General features: G+C 53.4%; 1 protein-coding gene across 1 annotated transcript in view; it reads left to right on the top strand.

The window, feature by feature from the left end:
* Nucleotides 1-19,820, top strand: part of LOC102151823 (mucin-12-like) — a 28,825-nt gene extending 9,005 nt beyond the window's left edge. Inside the window, exons 2-22 of the mRNA XM_038541710.1 lie at nt 116-1,615; nt 1,906-2,060; nt 2,203-2,275; nt 2,490-2,579; nt 2,649-2,720; nt 2,838-2,950; nt 3,170-3,247; nt 3,457-3,544; nt 3,835-5,803; nt 6,198-6,427; nt 6,580-9,042; nt 10,992-11,093; nt 11,741-11,868; nt 12,179-12,243; nt 14,804-14,955; nt 15,270-15,347; nt 15,459-15,621; nt 16,686-16,847; nt 17,465-17,541; nt 19,204-19,292; nt 19,482-19,820. Of these exons, the coding sequence (XP_038397638.1) occupies nt 116-1,615; nt 1,906-2,060; nt 2,203-2,275; nt 2,490-2,579; nt 2,649-2,720; nt 2,838-2,950; nt 3,170-3,247; nt 3,457-3,544; nt 3,835-5,803; nt 6,198-6,427; nt 6,580-9,042; nt 10,992-11,093; nt 11,741-11,868; nt 12,179-12,243; nt 14,804-14,955; nt 15,270-15,347; nt 15,459-15,621; nt 16,686-16,847; nt 17,465-17,541; nt 19,204-19,292; nt 19,482-19,523 (7,889 nt within the window). The 3' untranslated portion in view covers nt 19,524-19,820. The remainder of the gene's footprint in view (nt 1-115; nt 1,616-1,905; nt 2,061-2,202; nt 2,276-2,489; nt 2,580-2,648; nt 2,721-2,837; nt 2,951-3,169; nt 3,248-3,456; nt 3,545-3,834; nt 5,804-6,197; nt 6,428-6,579; nt 9,043-10,991; nt 11,094-11,740; nt 11,869-12,178; nt 12,244-14,803; nt 14,956-15,269; nt 15,348-15,458; nt 15,622-16,685; nt 16,848-17,464; nt 17,542-19,203; nt 19,293-19,481) is intronic.

The following is a 19,820-nucleotide window of genomic DNA, read 5'->3' as shown; positions in this document are numbered from 1 at the left end:
TGTAAGAGATGGGGAAGAGAGACTTGTCAATCTAAGTAGCAGCCTGATGACTCAAGGTAACCAAGTGGTCTGGAAATCACAGAATATGAGGAGCAAGCCGGCTCCACTCCCACAGGCGAGACAACCATCATCCCCACTGTGCCAGCTTCATCTGAGCCCACGGCGTCAACCCACGTTTCCCATACCACAGACGCCGGCCATTCCACCGTCCGATCGAGGCCAGGAGACCTGTCTACCAGCCCGGCTGTCTCAGGACCGACTGCTACTGGTGTCCCCCAGGAATCCACGGACCACGGCACCATCTCTGATTCTCCTCCACCTCCGGACTCATCGGCAACCACTTTTACCAAGGGTGATGCAAGTCCCATGTCTACGTCAAGTCCCACCGAGTCTTTAGCCACTTCCCCGGGTTCGGGACCGTCAGCCTCACCCAGTGCTACGGAGTCTACTTTCTCCACGATCGTCTCAGAGTCATCGGAATACACAGTGGCTTCCTATACTACAGGCTCTCCAAGTCCCTCAAGCCAGGAAGACTCTTCCACCACCACCCTGACCACTGGACACAGCACTACCGCCCTTTCGGCGTTGCCCTCCGTCTTCACAACTGTGTCTGCTTTGACCGGAACGACCGTTACTTCAGAAACCTCCTATACGGTGGGTGACGGAAGCTCCGCGTCCCCTTCAGGTTCGGGCCAGCCGTCGACCACCGTCTCTGTCTCAGCACAGACGACCACGGGCCTCGTGGACGGATCCACTGTGTATCCAGGCACCCCTCACTCATCAGAGCCAACGGGTATCCCACACAGCACCACCAGCGGAGAGGATGCAGTTTCTGCTTCCACACCAACGACTGCTGGCCCTTTTACTACCCATGCTGATGGCGGACACACAACCACATCTCTTGCTGCAGGGTCCACGATCTACACCGCCACTGCCCCCTCAGAGTTGTCCACACCATCCTTTTCCACTACTGCCTCCCGCAGCACAGATAGTGCGATTCCCACCTCCACATCGAGCCCCAGTGAGCTCTCTACCCCCACTGTGGTCACTGGGCAAGCCGGCTCCACTCCCACAGGCGAGACAACCATCATCCCCACTGTGCCAGCTTCATCTGAGCCCACGGCGTCAACCCACGTTTCCCATACCACAGACGCCGGCCGTTCCACCGTCCCATCGGGGCCAGGAGACCTGTCTACCAGCCCGGCTGTCTCAGGACCGACTGCTACTGGTGTCCCCCAGGAATCCACGGACCACGGCACCATCTCTGATTCTCCTCCACCTCCGGACTCATCGGCAACCACTTTTACCAAGGGTGATGCAAGTCCTATGTCTACGTCAAGTCCCACCGAGTCTTTAGCCACTTCCCCGGGTTCGGGACCGTCAGCCTCACCCAGTGCTACGGAGTCTACTTTCTCCACGATCGTCTCAGAGTCATCGGAATACACAGTGGCTTCCTATACTACAGGCTCTCCAAGTCCCTCGAGCCAGGAAGACTCTTCCACCACCACCCTGACCACTGGACACAGCACTACCGCCCTTTCGGCATTGCCCTCCGTCTTCACAACTGTGTCTGCTTTGACCGGAAACGACCGTTACTTCAGAAACCTCCTATACGGTGGGTGACGGAAGCTCCGTGTCCCCTTCAGGTCCGGGCCAGCTGTCGACCACCGTCTCTGTCTCAGCACAGACGACCACGGGCCTCGTGGACGGATCCAGTGTGTATCCAGGCACCCCTCACTCATCAGAGCCAACGGGTATCTCACACAGCACCACCAGCGGAGAGGATGCAGTTTCTGCTTCCACACCAACGACTGCTGGCCCTTTTACTACCCATGCTGATGGCGGACACACAACCACATCTCTTGCTGCAGGGTCCACGATCTACACCGCCACTGCGCCCCTCAGAGTTGTCCACACCATCCTTTTCCACTACTGCCTCCCACAGCACAGATAGTGAGATTCCCACCTCCACATCGAGCCCCAGTGAGCTCTCTACCCCCACTGTGGTCACTGGGCAAGCCGGCTCCACTCCCACAGGCGAGACAACCATCATCCCCACTGTGCCAGCTTCATCTGAGCCCACGGCGTCAACCCACGTTTCCCATACCACAGACGCCGGCCGTTCCACCGTCCCATCGAGGGCCAGGAGACCTGTCTACCAGCCCGGCTGTCTCAGGACCGACTGCTACTGGTGTCCCCCAGGAATCCACGGACCACGGCACCATCTCTGATTCTCCTCAACCTCCGGACTCATCGGCAACCACTTTTACCAAGGGTGATGCAAGTCCCATGTCTACGTCAAGTCCCACCGAGTCTTTAGCCACTTCCCCGGGTTCGGGACCGTCAGCCTCACCCAGTGCTACGGAGTCTACTTTCTCCACGATCGTCTCAGAGTCATCGGAATACACAGTGGCTTCCTATACTACAGGCTCTCCAAGTCCCTCGAGCCAGGAAGACTCTTCCACCACCACCCTGACCACTGGACACAGCACTACCGCCCTTTCGGCAGTTGCCCTCCGTCTTCACAACTGTGTCTGCTTTGACCGGAAACGACCGTTACTTCAGAAACCTCCTATACGGTGGGTGACGGAAGCTCCGCGTCCCCTTCAGGTTCCGGGCCAGCCTGTCGACCACCGTCTCTGTCTCAGCACAGACGACCACGGGCCTCGTGGACGGATCCACTGTGTATCCAGGCACCCCTCACTCATCAGAGCCAACGGGTATCTCACACAGCACCACCAGCGGAGAGGATGCAGTTTCTGCTTCCACACCAACGACTGCTGGCCCTTTTACTACCCATGCTGATGGCGGACACACAACCACATCTCTTGCTGCAGGGTCCACGATCTACACCGCCACTGCGCCCCTCAGAGTTGTCCACACCATCCTTTTCCACTACTGCCTCCCAGCAGCACAGATAGTGCGATTCCCACCTCCACATCGAGCCCCAGTGAGCTCTCTACCCACACTGTGGTCACTGGGCAAGCCGGCTCCACTCCCACAGGCGAGACAACCATCATCCCCACTGTGCCAGCTTCATCTGAGCCCACGGCGTCAACCCACGTTTCCCATACCACAGACGCCGGCCGTTCCACCTGTCCCATCGAGGCCAGGAGACCTGTCTACCAGCCCGGCTGTCTCAGGACCGACTGCTACTGGTGTCCCCCAGGAATCCACGGACCACGGCACCATCTCTGATTCTCCTCCACCTCCGGACTCATCGGCAACCACTTTTACCAAGGGTGATGCAAGTCCCATGTCTACGTCAAGTCCCACCGAGTCTTTAGCCACTTCCCCGGGTTCGGGACCGTCAGCCTCACCCAGTGCTACGGAGTCTACTTTCTCCACGATCGTCTCAGAGTCATCGGAATACACAGTGGCTTCCTATACTACAGGCTCTCCAAGTCCCTCGAGCCAGGAAGACTCTTCCACCACCACCCTGACCACTGGACACAGCACTACCGCCCTTTCGGCATTGCCCTCCGTCTTCACAACTGTGTCTGCTTTGACCGAAACGACCGTTACTTCAGAAACCTCCTATACGGTGGGTGACGGAAGCTCCGCGTCCCCTTCAGGTCCGGGCCAGCTGTCGACCACCGTCTCTGTCTCAGCACAGACGACCACGGGCCTCGTGGACGGATCCAGTGTGTATCCAGGCACCCCTCACTCATCAGAGCCAACGGGTATCTCACACAGCACCACCAGCGGAGAGGATGCAGTTTCTGCTTCCACACCAACGACTGCTGGCCCTTTTACTACCCATGCTGATGGCGGACACACAACCACATCTCTTGCTGCAGGGTCCACGATCTACACCGCCACTGCGCCCCTCAGAGTTGTCCACACCATCCTTTTCCACTACTGCCTCCCACAGCACAGATAGTGAGATTCCCACCTCCACATCGAGCCCCAGTGAGCTCTCTACCCACACTGTGGTCACTGGGCAAGCCGGCTCCACTCCCACAGGCGAGACAACCATCATCCCCACTGTGCCAGCTTCATCTGAGCCCACGGCGTCAACCCACGTTTCCCATACCACAGACGCCGGCCGTTCCACCGTCCCATCGAGGCCAGGAGACCTGTCTACCAGCCCGGCTGTCTCAGGACCGACTGCTACTGGTGTCCCCCAGGAATCCACGGACCACGGCACCATCTCTGATTCTCCTCAACCTCCGGACTCATCGGCAACCACTTTTACCAAGGGTGATGCAAGTCCCATGTCTACGTCAAGTCCCACCGAGTCTTTAGCCACTTCCCCGGGTTCGGGACCGTCAGCCTCACCCAGTGCTACGGAGTCTACTTTCTCCACGATCGTCTCAGAGTCATCGGAATACACAGTGGCTTCCTATACTACAGGCTCTCCAAGTCCCTCGAGCCAGGAAGACTCTTCCACCACCACCCTGACCACTGGACACAGCACTACCGCCCTTTCGGCATTGCCCTCCGTCTTCACAACTGTGTCTGCTTTGACCGAAACGACCGTTACTTCAGAAACCTCCTATACGGTGGGTGACGGAAGCTCCGCGTCCCCTTCAGGTCCGGGCCAGCTGTCGACCACCGTCTCTGTCTCAGCACAGACGACCACGGGCCTCGTGGACGGATCCAGTGTGTATCCAGGCACCCCTCACTCATCAGAGCCAACGGGTATCTCACACAGCACCACCAGCGGAGAGGATGCAGTTTCTGCTTCCACACCAACGACTGCTGGCCCTTTTACTACCCATGCTGATGGCGGACACACAACCACATCTCTTGCTGCAGGGTCCACGATCTACACCGCCACTGCGCCCTCGGAGTTGTCCACACCATCCTTTTCCACTACTGCCTCCCACAGCACAGATAGTGAGATTCCCACCTCCACATCGAGCCCCAGTGAGCTCTCTACCCACACTGTGGTCACTGGGCAAGCCGGCTCCACTCCCACAGGCGAGACAACCATCATCCCCACTGTGCCAGCTTCATCTGAGCCCACGGCGTCAACCCACGTTTCCCATACCACAGACGCCGGCCGTTCCACCGTCCCATCGAGGCCAGGAGACCTGTCTACCAGCCCGGCTGTCTCAGGACCGACTGCTACTGGTGTCCCCCAGGAATCCACGGACCACGGCACCATCTCTGATTCTCCTCAACCTCCGGACTCATCGGCAACCACTTTTACCAAGGGTGATGCAAGTCCCATGTCTACGTCAAGTCCCACCGAGTCTTTAGCCACTTCCCCGGGTTCGGGACCGTCAGCCTCACCCAGTGCTACGGAGTCTACTTTCTCCACGATCGTCTCAGAGTCATCGGAATACACAGTGGCTTCCTATACTACAGGCTCTCCAAGTCCCTCGAGCCAGGAAGACTCTTCCACCACCACCCTGACCACTGGACACAGCACTACCGCCCTTTCGGCATTGCCCTCCGTCTTCACAACTGTGTCTGCTTTGACCGAAACGACCGTTACTTCAGAAACCTCCTATACGGTGGGTGACGGAAGCTCCGTGTCCCCTTCAGGTCCGGGCCAGCTGTCGACCACCGTCTCTGTCTCAGCACAGACGACCACGGGCCTCGTGGACGGATCCAGTGTGTATCCAGGCACCCCTCACTCATCAGAGCCAACGGGTATCTCACACAGCACCACCAGCGGAGAGGATGCAGTTTCTGCTTCCACACCAACGACTGCTGGCCCTTTTACTACCCATGCTGATGGCGGACACACAACCACATCTCTTGCTGCAGGGTCCACGATCTACACCGCCACTGCGCCCCTCAGAGTTGTCCACACCATCCTTTTCCACTACTGCCTCCCACAGCACAGATAGTGAGATTCCCACCTCCACATCGAGCCCCAGTGAGCTCTCTACCCACACTGTGGTCACTGGGCAAGCCGGCTCCACTCCCACAGGCGAGACAACCATCATCCCCACTGTGCCAGCTTCATCTGAGCCCACTGGCGTCAACCCACGTTTCCCATACCACAGACGCCGGCCGTTCCACCGTCCCATCGAGGCCAGGAGACCTGTCTACCAGCCCGGCTGTCTCAGGACCGACTGCTACTGGTGTCCCCCAGGAATCCACGGACCACGGCACCATCTCTGATTCTCCTCAACCTCCGGACTCATCGGCAACCACTTTTACCAAGGGTGATGCAAGTCCCATGTCTACGTCAAGTCCCACCGAGTCTTTAGCCACTTCCCCGGGTTCGGGACCGTCAGCCTCACCCAGTGCTACGGAGTCTACTTTCTCCACGATCGTCTCAGAGTCATCGGAATACACAGTGGCTTCCTATACTACAGGCTCTCCAAGTCCCTCGAGCCAGGAAGACTCTTCCACCACCACCCTGACCACTGGACACAGCACTACCGCCCTTTCGGCATTGCCCTCCGTCTTCACAACTGTGTCTGCTTTGACCGAAACGACCGTTACTTCAGAAACCTCCTATACGGTGGGTGACGGAAGCTCCGCGTCCCCTTCAGGTCCGGGCCAGCTGTCGACCACCGTCTCTGTCTCAGCACAGACGACCACGGGCCTCGTGGACGGATCCAGTGTGTATCCAGGCACCCCTCACTCATCAGAGCCAACGGGTATCTCACACAGCACCACCAGCGGAGAGGATGCAGTTTCTGCTTCCACACCAACGACTGCTGGCCCTTTTACTACCCATGCTGATGGCGGACACACAACCACATCTCTTGCTGCAGGGTCCACGATCTACACCGCCACTGCGCCCTCAGGAGTTGTCCACACCATCCTTTTCCACTACTGCCTCCCACAGCACAGATAGTGAGATTCCCACCTCCACATCGAGCCCCAGTGAGCTCTCTACCCACACTGTGGTCACTGGGCAAGCCGGCTCCACTCCCACAGGCGAGACAACCATCATCCCCACTGTGCCAGCTTCATCTGAGCCCACGGCGTCAACCCACGTTTCCCATACCACAGACGCCGGCCGTTCCACCGTCCCATCGAGGCCAGGAGACCTGTCTACCAGCCCGGCTGTCTCAGGACCGACTGCTACTGGTGTCCCCCAGGAATCCACGGACCACGGCACCATCTCTGATTCTCCTCAACCTCCGGACTCATCGGCAACCACTTTTACCAAGGGTGATGCAAGTCCCATGTCTACGTCAAGTCCCACCGAGTCTTTAGCCACTTCCCCGGGTTCGGGACCGTCAGCCTCACCCAGTGCTACGGAGTCTACTTTCTCCACGATCGTCTCAGAGTCATCGGAATACACAGTGGCTTCCTATACTACAGGCTCTCCAAGTCCCTCAGAGCCAGGAAGACTCTTCCACCACCACCCTGACCACTGGACACAGCACTACCGCCCTTTCGGCGTTGCCCTCCGTCTTCACAACTGTGTCTGCTTTGACCGGAAACGACCGTTACTTCAGAAACCTCCTATACGGTGGGTGACGGAAGCTCCGCGTCCCCTTCAGGTCCGGGCCAGCCTGTCGACCACCGTCTCTGTCTCAGCACAGACGACCACGGGCCTCGTGGACGGATCCACTGTGTATCCAGGCACCCCTCACTCATCAGAGCCAACGGGTATCTCACACAGCACCACCAGCGGAGAGGATGCAGTTTCTGCTTCCACACCAACGACTGCTGGCCCTTTTACTACCCATGCTGATGGCGGACACACAACCACATCTCTTGCTGCAGGGTCCACGATCTACACCGCCACTGCCCCCTCAGAGTTGTCCACACCATCCTTTTCCACTACTGCCTCCCGCAGCACAGATAGTGCGATTCCCACCTCCACATCGAGCCCCAGTGAGCTCTCTACCCCCACTGTGGTCACTGGGCAAGCCGGCTCCACTCCCACAGGCGAGACAACCATCATCCCCACTGTGCCAGCTTCATCTGAGCCCACGGCGTCAACCCACGTTTCCCATACCACAGACGCCGGCCGTTCCACCGTCCCATCGGGGCCAGGAGACCTGTCTACCAGCCCGGCTGTCTCAGGACCGACTGCTACTGGTGTCCCCCAGGAATCCACGGACCACGGCACCATCTCTGATTCTCCTCCACCTCCGGACTCATCGGCAACCACTTTTACCAAGGGTGATGCAAGTCCCATGTCTACGTCAAGTCCCACCGAGTCTTTAGCCACTTCCCCGGGTTCGGGACCGTCAGCCTCACCCAGTGCTACGGAGTCTACTTTCTCCACGATCGTCTCAGAGTCATCGGAATACACAGTGGCTTCCTATACTACAGGCTCTCCAAGTCCCTCAAGCCAGGAAGACTCTTCCACCACCACCCTGACCACTGGACACAGCACTACCGCCCTTTCGGCGTTGCCCTCCGTCTTCACAACTGTGTCTGCTTTGACCGGAACGACCGTTACTTCAGAAACCTCCTATACGGTGGGTGACGGAAGCTCCGCGTCCCCTTCAGGTTCGGGCCAGCCGTCGACCACCGTCTCTGTCTCAGCACAGACGACCACGGGCCTCGTGGACGGATCCACTGTGTATCCAGGCACCCCTCACTCATCAGAGCCAACGGGTATCCCACACAGCACCACCAGCGGAGAGGATGCAGTTTCTGCTTCCACACCAACGACTGCTGGCCCTTTTACTACCCATGCTGATGGCGGACACACAACCACATCTCTTGCTGCAGGGTCCACGATCTACACCGCCACTGCCCCCTCAGAGTTGTCCACACCATCCTTTTCCACTACTGCCTCCCGCAGCACAGATAGTGTGATTCCCACCTCCACATCGAGCCCCAGTGAGCTCTCTACCCACACTGTGGTCACTGGGCAAGCCGGCTCCACTCCCACAGGCGAGACAACCATCATCCCCACTGTGCCAGCTTCATCTGAGCCCACGGCGTCAACCCACGTTTCCCATACCACAGACGCCGGCCATTCCACCGTCCCATCGAGGCCAGGAGACCTGTCTACCAGCCCGGCTGTCTCAGGACCGACTGCTACTGGTGTCCCCCAAGAGTCCACGGACCATAGCACCATGTCTCATTCCTCTGCAGTCACACACTCATTTTCAAGCACTTTCACTGAAGTGGATAAAAGTCACATCCCCACATCAAGTTCCCGTGAGTCTTTTACTACTTTGGGAGGTGAAGGGGAAACAACCTTTCCCCCCGGTCTGCTTTGAGTGCCCTAACTTCAACAGGGTCAAGCGCAATTATTCGTTCCCCTCCTTGTATAGCACACATGAGGCACATTCTGCTTTCCCTTCTCATCCCAGTGACCTCTCTAACCCGACTCTAATCTCTGAAATAACCACTATGATTGTCACAGACGAGCCGACTGTGTACACCAGTGTGTCTGATTTGTCAAATCTACTGTTTCCTCTGAAACTTCTTTTACAAAATTGGAAGCAAGTTCTGTCTCCTTTCAGTTTCCGGCCAGCTTTCTAGTACCATGGGTGTCTCACATCAGACATCCTTAAGTCTAAGTGATCCGTCTACTCTCTATTCAGATACCCCTGATTTTTCCATAGTTACAATGAGTTCCAACACAACTCTTTCCAAGGAGAGCACAAGTTCTGCTTCTACTTCAAGTTCAGGGGAAACCCTTTCCACTACAGGTGGATATCAAGAAACACATCAGATCCAACAGTTACACATGATACCTTGTATACTACTCATAATGAAAGTCATTCTTCCCCATCTGGTCTCGATGAATTAATTTCCACTATTCCTGTCTCTGGGCAAGTACCCACATTCCTTCCTGAAGCATCCACTGCCCACACAACCCTATCTGTTTTGTCTCACTCCACTGATTCAGTGGTTACCTCCTCTACCACTGTAAATGGAAGTTTTATTTCCACACCAAGCTCTGATGAATCATCCACTACTGTCTTGGTCTCTGCACAAACGGCCACAATTTTCACAGAAAAGCCAACCATCTACACCATTTCTGATTTGTCTCATTCTGAAGTTTCTATTGACACTTCCTCTACCACTCCTAGTCGGGGTTCTACGCCGTCATCAAGTTCTACCATCACAACCATCACTGAGGAATCCAGTGTCTTCACCACTACCACTTATTCCTCCAAGACAACTGATTCATCTGATGCACCCAATACCACTGAAGATCTTAGTCCATTATCTTCATCAAGCCCCATCCATTCCTCTTCACTCCCAGCCACCTGTGGACTAATGCCCACCACCTTGAATGAGAATTCCACTCTCTTCATCACCAATAGTGATTCTGCCAAACCGATGATTTGTACTTCCATCCCCTCTGCCACAGACAGCCCTAGTTCTACATCCCCATCAGCTCTAACTTTCTCTTCTACAACTAGAGTCTTCTCCAGACCAACAGCTACCACCCTCAGTGGAGGATCTACTATCTTTCAAAGCAGCACAAGGTCACCAAGCATACCAATATCATATGACAGCTCCCGAACTATAGTCCCTGGTGCTTCTTCAGCCTCAGCTATCCCTGGTTTTTCCTCCAGGCCAGTCTCTGACTCTTCTTCAGCCATTACAACTTCCTCTGGTTTTTCTCCTCTTCTGTCCTCCACTCTACCTGGCTCTTTCCCATACTCCAGTCCCTGGGGTCACTACTTCTTCAACTCTCCATCCCCTGTTCACTAGCACACACACAACTGTGATGACGACCCAGTCTTCAGCTACAACAGTGAGTAAGTATTTCTGCATGTCACTCTGTGTGCCTCTCCTGCTCATCAGCTCTCCTTTCTTATCAGCTAATCAGCTTTGACCTCTTCGTGGTCTTGTTCCACCTCTCCAGTGTCTTCTTATTGTCAGTGAATGTCGTCCACATGGATAATGTTGTCTTGTATTTTCTCTTTTTATTTTTAGAGCTCTTGCTTTCTTTGCTCATCCCCTCTCATTTCTTGTTTCCGTATTCCCCATTGTCCTTCATCCTTTCTATCCCCTTGAAGCTTAAGGTTATGGTAGAGGGTTCTATTCTCTATCAGCACAATGTCTGAATGACAGGACCTGGTTTGGGGGCCAGTATTTTTGTCCCTTGGGCTTCCATGTTGACTGCTGTGAATTCTATCCCTTCACAGGGCAGTGCCACAATGGGACCATATGGAACGGAAAAGAGTGTGTCTGTGCCCAAGGCTTCTTTGGTTACCAGTGCAAGTCCCTTGTGGACTCATTCTTCATCGGTAATGAACTTTTCTGAGACCTGCAAATTGTCCCTAACCATTTAAATAGGAGGGCAACACTGGAAGGATTTTCTGCTACTGCTACCTCATTGTGCAGGTAGAGGAAAAAATATGATATTTACCTAGGCCCAAATGCCTACGTAGAGGATGGACCCTTCTTCAGGGCTCTTTTCACTAGCTTATATGTCTGTTGGATCAAGATGTTTCTAACCCAACTCTTTCGGAGCCCTCCACTTAGCTTTCTCTGGGTCATGATCCTGGCCATTAACTCCTCATGGTGTTCAGAGACAAGGGGCAGGAGTTTTAGTGACTCTTTTTTAAAAAGATTTTATTTATTTATTCTTGAGAGACACAGAGAGAGAGGCAGAGACTTAGGCAGAGGGAGAAGCAGGCTCCATGCAGGGAGCCCAGCATGGGACTTGATCCCAGGACCCTGGGATCACGCCCTGAGCCAAAGGCAGATGCTCAACCACTGAGCCACTCAGGCATCCCAGGTTTTAGTGACTCTTACTTGCCTCTTGAATTTCCATCCACCCTCCTATTCACTTTCTTTACCTCCATGAGACCAGGAGGCAGAGAATTAACCAATCCCAGAAGACATTATTGGGAGGTTGCTATCTCATGCATAATATGACCTATTCCCACAGAAATCCCGGAAAAAATCAATGCCACCTTAGGTGTGACAGTGAAAGTGACTAATAGGAATTTCACAAAAGACCTGAATAACATATCCTCCTCAGTCTACCAGAATTTCACTCAACTATTCAAGAGTCAGGTAAGAGCGGGAAAATCCCAGATTCCCCAATATGGATGTCCAATGTCATTGGGATACAGGAGCTCATTCTGATTGACTTTGGAGTTTCTCAGCCCATGGATCCCTTCAGTCTTCCCAAGTCCCGAGAGGGGGTCCTCTTAGAGCCCCTTTCCTTGAGCACCACCTCGCCCACATCCTAGTGGAGGGAGCATCCCTATACCTTTCCTTCCTTCTTTTCTGTGAGCTAATACCTTGGGTTCCCTGGGGGAGGGGGCCCTGGGGCTTCCTCTGAGATGGAGCAGGGGCTGCTCAGCTGCCTCATTTCTTTCAGATGGATAAAGCTTATATGGGCAAAGACTTTCCCCAGTACAGAGGCGTGATCATTAGGAGACTGTTGTGAGTATGTGTGTGTGTGTTGGGGGCAGGTCAGATTTATAGTCTGTGGGAAGCCCCCCTCTCTGCTCTCTTGTCTTCTCCCATCTTGAATGAGTATCAGTACCTGGCTGGGCCAGAGGGGAACCCCCCCACCCCGCAGCCCACAGGCAACACCAGAAGGCTCTGAACCATTCATTTATTCATTCATTTATTTATCCTTCATCCATTCAACAGCTTGTATTGAAAGCCTACCCTGTCGTAGGTGCAGGGAATGCAGCGGTTCTGGTCTTCATGGAGCAAAGGGTGGCAGAACATAGTAAAATAGTTGTGCAATATGGTTAGAGTTAACAGTAAAAAACACACAGGGTGCAATGGGAGAGGCTGAATGCAAGCTGGGTAAGGTGGAGGGAAATCTTTTGGGAAGACATGACAGCTAAGCTGAGGCTTGAATCATGAAGAATAAGCCATGTAGAGGGAATTGCTGATGAGGAGCTTAGAGGTAAAATAGAGGAGAGTTGATTGCAGAAACATAAAGAACAATTGGCAGCTTGAAATCATGGTGGGAGAGGAGGTGGAAAGATGACCCATACCCAGTTACTTAATCTTTAGGCATCAGTAGTTTTGGTCCATGTGGGAAGGTATCTTATTTGCACTTCAGAGAGTTCAATCTGGCTGCAGGACTGAGAATGGTGGACAGGGGAAGGAGATTATAGTGGCCTGGACCAGAGAAGTGACAATGCAGAAGAAAAATAGTCCAGTGTGAAAGGTCTTTAGGAAGCAAGACCAGCAGATCATGGAGATTTGATGGGTATTTGCAGAGAAGGAGGAATGGCACCAGTTTTCTGGGCTGCTGGGAGTATAGAGTACCCTTTGCTGAGATGAGGAAGGTAAGGAGGAGGGAGGTGGGAAAGAAGATGATGAGTGGGCCATATGGAGTTTCAAGTGCCCAGGGCCCAGCCACATTGAATGGTTGAGTAATAGAACAGCATGTGGTGGAACATGTGATAGAAAGTGTCTGCAGCAGAGACTCTGGTGTTGGTTTCCCTGGATAGAAGTTGCTGGAAGTCCTAAGAGTAGACCATATGGTGGCTTGGGGTTCACAGCACAGGGGTGAACATTTCCCAGGAAAGAAGCATGTCAAGCACCAGCATCTAAGGGATAGGCAGGAGAAGCAGATCCCCTAAAGGAGAGTGAAAAGTAGAAGGGAGGGAAGGGAGCCTGGAGGGTGTCTTGCCCAGTAGGAAAAAAGGCATATTCATACTGTCAAGGGCCCATGCGCTTCTATGTCTCGGTGTCCTCTACCCTACCCTTACCCCTTGCCCAGGACCAGCGCTTGTTTCCATCTCCATTTTGGCACAAGCTTTGTTGGGTTTTGTCCTCCTGTCTTCTCTGATAATGGCTGTGACTGGTGACAGATCTTATCTTAAGATCTCTCAGTGTCCCACTGGCCATCTAACAAGGAGCTTCTGGATTGGAATCTTATATTTCTTTTTTGTTGGGGGGGGGAATCTTATATTTCTAAAGTGACCTCACATTTTTTTTCATTTCTAAAAGCATACTTATTTGGTTTTAAAATATAGTCCAACAGCCTCCATTTAAAAAGTTTTAGTTTAAAATATTTTTTATGGTGGTAAAATAGCCATAATATAAATTTTGCCATTAACCATTAAATTAATCACTTTAAATGTATAGTTCAGTGGCATTAAGTACATTAACATTGTTGTGCAACCACCACCACAGTCCATCTCCAGAGCTTTCTCATCTTCCCAAACTTAAGCAAAACAAAAACAAAAACTTTAAACAAAAACTCTCAACTCCTCCTCAATCCACCTCAGGCAACCCCCATTCTACTTTCTGTCTCTAGGAACTGGATAACTCTAGGGACTTCATATTAGTGCTCATGTAAATATTCATACAGTATTTGTCCTTTTGTTACTGGCTTATTTCACTTGGCACAATGTCCTCAAGGTTCATCCACATTGCAGCATGTGTCAAAATTTTCTTCTTTAGTAAGAATGAATAACATTTCATTGTACTGTATACCACCTTTTGTTTATCCATTCATCCATCAGTGGACACCTACTTAGGTTGCTTCCACCTTTTAGCTATTGTGAATAATGCTTCTATGAACATGGGTGCACAAATATGTCTTTAATCCCTGCTTTCAAATCTTTTGGGTAAATACCAATAAGTGGAATTGCTGGGTCATATGGTAATTTTATTTTTAATTTTTTGAGGAGCTGTCATACTGTTTGCCGCAGTGGCTGTACCATTTGACATTCTTGCCAACAGTGCCCAAGGGTTCAATTTTGCTACATCTTCACCCAAGAGCTTCCATTTTTAGGAATGAATTTTATCCAATGGCATTTCTTGTGATCACTGATATTTTGGAATCTTAGATCATTTTACTCTGCAGCTTCTGTCTAGGATGTTAACTCTTGGAGGGAAGAGTCCCTAGTCTGTTCTGCATCTGAGTCACATAGCTAACTGTCTCCCATCACCCTTCTTGCTTTGTGGGCCCCACTTTCTGGGAGGGTGGGTGACCCAGAGTGACTGATGAATCATTGACTCCTGATTCTAGCAATGGCAGTGTTGTGGTGGAACATGATGTTGTCATGGAGACAAACTACACTTCAGATTTTCAGAAACTGTTTGAAAACCTCATTGAAATCATAACGGTCAAGATTATGAATGAGACCAAAAGGCTACCTGGTGATTCGGAAGAGTGCAGAGGTAGGCCCTGATGGTGGTAGGGAAAGGATGAGAGGGGTCCTATAGGGAGGTCTCAGCCTCTGACTGCCCTGCATCTCTCCTCTTTTCTGGAACTCCAGAGACTTATCCATAGGGATCCAGAAGCCCCCCCGGGTGTCTTCCTTAGACTCTGCAGTGTGCCCCAGCAGCTGCTCCTGGTCTCGGGCTCAGGTTGTCACCAGCCCTAATGCCTCTATCTGAGTCTGCTTACAGGCCCAGCTGCATCTAGGGATAGGCCAAGACTCTAGTAGGGTAGAGAGCAGTGTTTATGTTTTGTTCTTTCCTGCTATGCTTAGCAGCCTCCTTACATCTGTGCTACAATGAGGAAGCCACCATTGTGAACAAGACTGTGAAGCTGGGCTTTGACCTGCAGGGTAAGCACCTCCATAGAGTGGTGGGTGTTGGGGGACAAGTGTGGGCAGTACATATGGAGGCTGGGGGTGCTTTAACCAGGCTGATGCTTGCTGCCCACTCTTCACCCCCAGAGCAATGCACCCAGAAGGCTGCAAAGGACTATGCCCAGTTCTACTATGTGGATGAACTGGATGGGAAGCTGGCCTGTGTGACCAAGTGCACTTCTGGGACTAAGTCGCAACTGAACTGTCATGAGGGTGAATGCCAGTTGCAACGAAGTGGCCCCCGCTGTTTGTGAGTGTCCAGTCCCTCTAAGGCCAGCACCCACTCTGTCTCGTGGTAGGACTGTACCTTTCACCAGTCATGGAGCAGGGGTGGGGAGGGAGAGCTCCTCTGCACCATCCCTCTTTCTTCTACCTGGGTTTCCCTTCACTCCTAGCCCCCACCAGAGGGAGGAGGAGGTGCAGGTTATAGACATGAGTGTCTTAGGACAGAACAAACCCCTTCCTGAGAAAGTTCCAGTTACCAATTTCCAATTCTGTATCTATAGATCTCTATATCTACATTTCATTTTCCTTTTGGTATCCTAGCCACAGTGCCATTATCACATCTAGCTATAACTGGGGCACTACATTTGGGAGAGCATAAATTAAAGCATAAAATAGGGGCAGCTCTGGTGGCCCAGGGGTTTAATGCCGCCTTCGGCCCGGGGTGTGATCCTGGAGACCCGGGGTCGAGTCCCGCGTCAGGCTCCCTGCGTGGGGCCTGCTTCTCCCTCTGCCTGTGTCTCTGCCTCTGTCTCTGTGTCTCTCATGAATAGACAAATAAAATCTTTAAAAAAAAAAGCTGTAAAATATAGGAGCACTTGGGTGGCTCAGTGGGTTAAGTGTCTGCCGTTGGCTCTGGTTATGATCCCGGGGTCCTGGGATTGAGCCCTGTGTCAGGCTCCCTGCTCAGAGGGGAGCCTGGTTCTCCCTCTTCCATCTGCTTGTGCTCTCTCTCTCTCCCTCAAATAAATAAAAAATAAAAAATAAAAATAATTTAAAAAAGCATAAAATATAAAATTGGTAACAGGCCAGTCAAGTTGCCAGCTAGAGATTAGATGGGTGGACATCACATTCCTAGGACAAGGCATCCAAAACTCAGATTCTGAATCCTTCTCTGTACTAGGGCATCCCCCACCCCCTCACTGCCCTTTAAGTGTTAGGGAGCCTCCTAACCTGGGTCCTTCCTAACCAATGCCTGTCCTTGGAGGGAGGGAAAGCCAGTTTCCAGTGGTTTGGCATTCATTTTTCTTTTCTGGGAGACTGGGTGTGAGGGATGTTAGCTGGCTGTCCTGATCTTGGGTGTGTTCCCAGATGCCCGACCTCAGACACGCACTGGTACTGGGGAGAGACTTGTGCATTGAGAACCAGCAAGAGCCTGGTGTATGGTAGTGTGGGAGCTGTGGGAGCACTGCTGGTGGTCATGGTGGTGGTCCTGATCATCCTCCTCGGCCGATCCCAGAGAAAATTGCACAGGTGAGCTTCTGGGGCTGGGCCCAGGGAAAGGGGAACACAGTTGGAACATCCCAAGGTTCTTCTTCCAATTCAGCATTTGGAGGCCTGATGGGGACTCAGCCCCTCTCAGCTCTGGGTAACAGCAAAAGGCAGCCTGCTGATCTGACCTGATCTGTTTGGCAGAGAAGTGCATCTCAAAACTTGGGTCCTGAGATTGGATTATGTAATGACATTACCTGGTGTTATCACTTTGGCTGCCACAGAGCCACGTTGTTGCGCTGGGACACTGGGGATGAGCTATCCAGTGTCGCTTTCTCATCTGTAAAATGGGAGGAGAATCCACCTAAGAAGATTGAGGAACAATGGGCACAGTGCCCCTGATGCCTCTGATATAGTCAGAGGGAGTTGCTCTGATTCTGATCTAATGCTCCCTTCTCAAAGATAAGGGAACAGAGGCCTACTGAGGGAGGGGCAGGCCACGGTGATGTTGTTTCGTTTTCTGCTACTGCCCTGGGGACAGGCCCCTCCCTGAACCAGGGCTTGGCTGAGGTAGCCCTTTCCAGAAGCCAAGGGTCAGGGCTCTAGGCTCCCTCCTCCACCTCCCTGCCGCCAGCTGTTCACCTCGTTTCTGTTGGCAGGCAAGAATACAAACTGTCTCGGGAGTGGCAAGGAGAAGACATTCCTGGCAGCTTCCAGAACACAGGCATCTGGGAAGGTACTTCTCACCAGGAGCAAGCTAGTGGGCGGAGAAAGGCCGAGAAGGTGCTGCAGCCAGATTCAGTGTGGCTGTGGGTGCCAGCTGGGTTTGTGAGTCCTGTGGCTGCCCGGCTCTGCCAGCTTCTCTGCGACCTCCTGACCCTGAACCTTTATGCTGCCTCTGCTGACTTTGTCTTTTCTCAGCTCCTCTCTAACACTCCCATCTGTGTGGGGCTGACGCTCACCTTTACCTTCTTCATGCTTTTGCGCCTCCTGCACCACTGTATGGAGGGTTCCCCTCCTTGGGGGCTCTGTTTCCAAGGTCTAGTTCAAACACCTGCCCCTCCATAGAGCCTCCTGTGTGTTCAAGCTCTTCTGATTCTCCGCTGCCGTGGAAAACCACCGTGTCACATCTGCTAATCTCTTGCTGCACTGAGATGAATGATCGCAGTCCCTGGGCAGGTCCTGCCCTACCAGTTCCTTCTGACAAACACCATGGAGGGTCAACAGGCATGGCTGAGTCAGATCCTGCCCCCCAGAGACCAGCCCCTGTGAGAGCTTCAGAGGCACACACAGTCAGTGGGAGGACAGGGCCATGCCTTGGGCTCCAGGGGCCCAGAAGTATGTCCGCCCCAGCCAGGGTGGGGAGGGATCAGAAAAGACTGCAGAGGAGGCATCACCTGAGCCAGTCTGCAGGCTGGGGCAGTACTGCGAGCTGGTGAATAATCTGCTTCCAGGAACACAGATCCCAGGGAGGTTGTGGAGGTCTCTGTGATCTGTAATGAGGGGGACACACTGGAAGGGCTTTAAGGGAGGGAGTCCAGGGATACATTTTGAACATCTTACTTAAGTGGACTTGGGGAGGGACAGCCCTAAAGTGGGGGAGACCAATGAGATGGCTCTGCAGTATGCAGGGGATGGAGGATGCAGCTGAGTTGGGGTAGGAGGGATGGGAGGAATGGACAGCAGAAGATGTAGTTTAGATGCCAGTGAGCTGGGCCGGGTTGTTCCTCACAGGCTGGAAAAGGGAGAAGGCCTGGAGCACTGCCTGGCAGCGGAAAGAGGCAGCAGGTGGGACACACTGTAGGCCAGTGGAAGGAGGCACCACCAGCTCTGGTCTGAACCCTGGGGAGAGGTCTCGGCCAGTGGGCAGCTGGGAGTGGTCAAGGAAGCATACAGGCATGGAAGAGGGCAGGGTAAAGGGCAGAGTCCCCGGGAAGACTTTGAAGGAAACAGAAAGGCATGATCATGGAGGCTGAGGAGGGTGGGATGTGCAGAACTGGGAAACTGGCTGCTGAAAACATGCCAGCTCTAAGAGAAGATTCTGGGCCCTGCTGGTTTCTGCTTGCCCTGGTTCCCATTGCTGTGAGGGTGTGTGAGCTGGTGACCCCTGAGCAGTGCCTTCCTCCCGGTCCACTCTCACCCAGATCATCCCCAAGCCTACCCATGGTCATGACTTCTGACCCTGAAGCATGTCAGGGGGCTGTGGTTCCCTCTTGTCCTCTCATCTCATTGGGCCAGCTCCCCAGGCACGCTTCCAGAGCCACCTCATAGACTGGCTGCAATGGTGGAAGGATGGTTGGGCAGTGGGAGATACTTTAGGGAAGATACTGGAAGAAGTCTCCCTCTATGCCTCTCCAGCCTCCCCCAGGCTCACTCAGCCTGGCCCCTCTTTCTGCAGATGAGAATCTGAAGGAGGACAGATTCAGCCTTGAAAACATCTATGACCATTTCCAGCCCTCCCTGGAGAACGTGGATCCCACCATGGAGGTGATTCAGGGGCCTGTCCTCAGCTAGAGCTCTACCCTCCCCATCCCCCAACCCACTACCTACCACCCACCACCCACCCCTGGGGCTGCCCAGGGACGGTCAGCACCCTGGTCCAGAGATAGGTAACTTCCACCGGACATGGCCATAGCTGAGGGCCTGTTGGCCTCACTTCCTCTCTCCCACCCCCAGTTCCACATCCAGAGGCCCAGGGTGGTGACCACTGTTCAGTGAGCGAGGCAGAGGCTCCTACTCCTCATCCAGATTTGGACAAGACATCGGCAGAGAGAGAAAACCCACCACTGTGCTACTCCTCAGCGCCCTCGTTGGTTAAAAGGAAATAGAGCATCAGGGCTCAAGGTGGCCCTCTCAGAGCTGGTGGGCCTGGCCAGCCCCTGCTGTGAGCCCCTCTCCCCACCCCCTCACCCTCCAACCAGGAGCCCCGGGGCTGCCCAGACACTCTGACATCTTTGCTCCAGTGACTTCCCACTCTGAAATTTCCCTCCCAATAAAAGAGCAAGGTTTAAAGCA

The sequence above is a fragment of the Canis lupus genome, chromosome 6 (assembly GCF_011100685.1).
Source record: "Canis lupus familiaris isolate Mischka breed German Shepherd chromosome 6, alternate assembly UU_Cfam_GSD_1.0, whole genome shotgun sequence".
In the NCBI taxonomy this organism is placed as follows: domain Eukaryota; kingdom Metazoa; phylum Chordata; class Mammalia; order Carnivora; family Canidae; genus Canis; species Canis lupus.
Note: the sequence above shows the minus strand (reverse complement) of the source record. Positions and strands in the feature narration are given on the sequence as shown.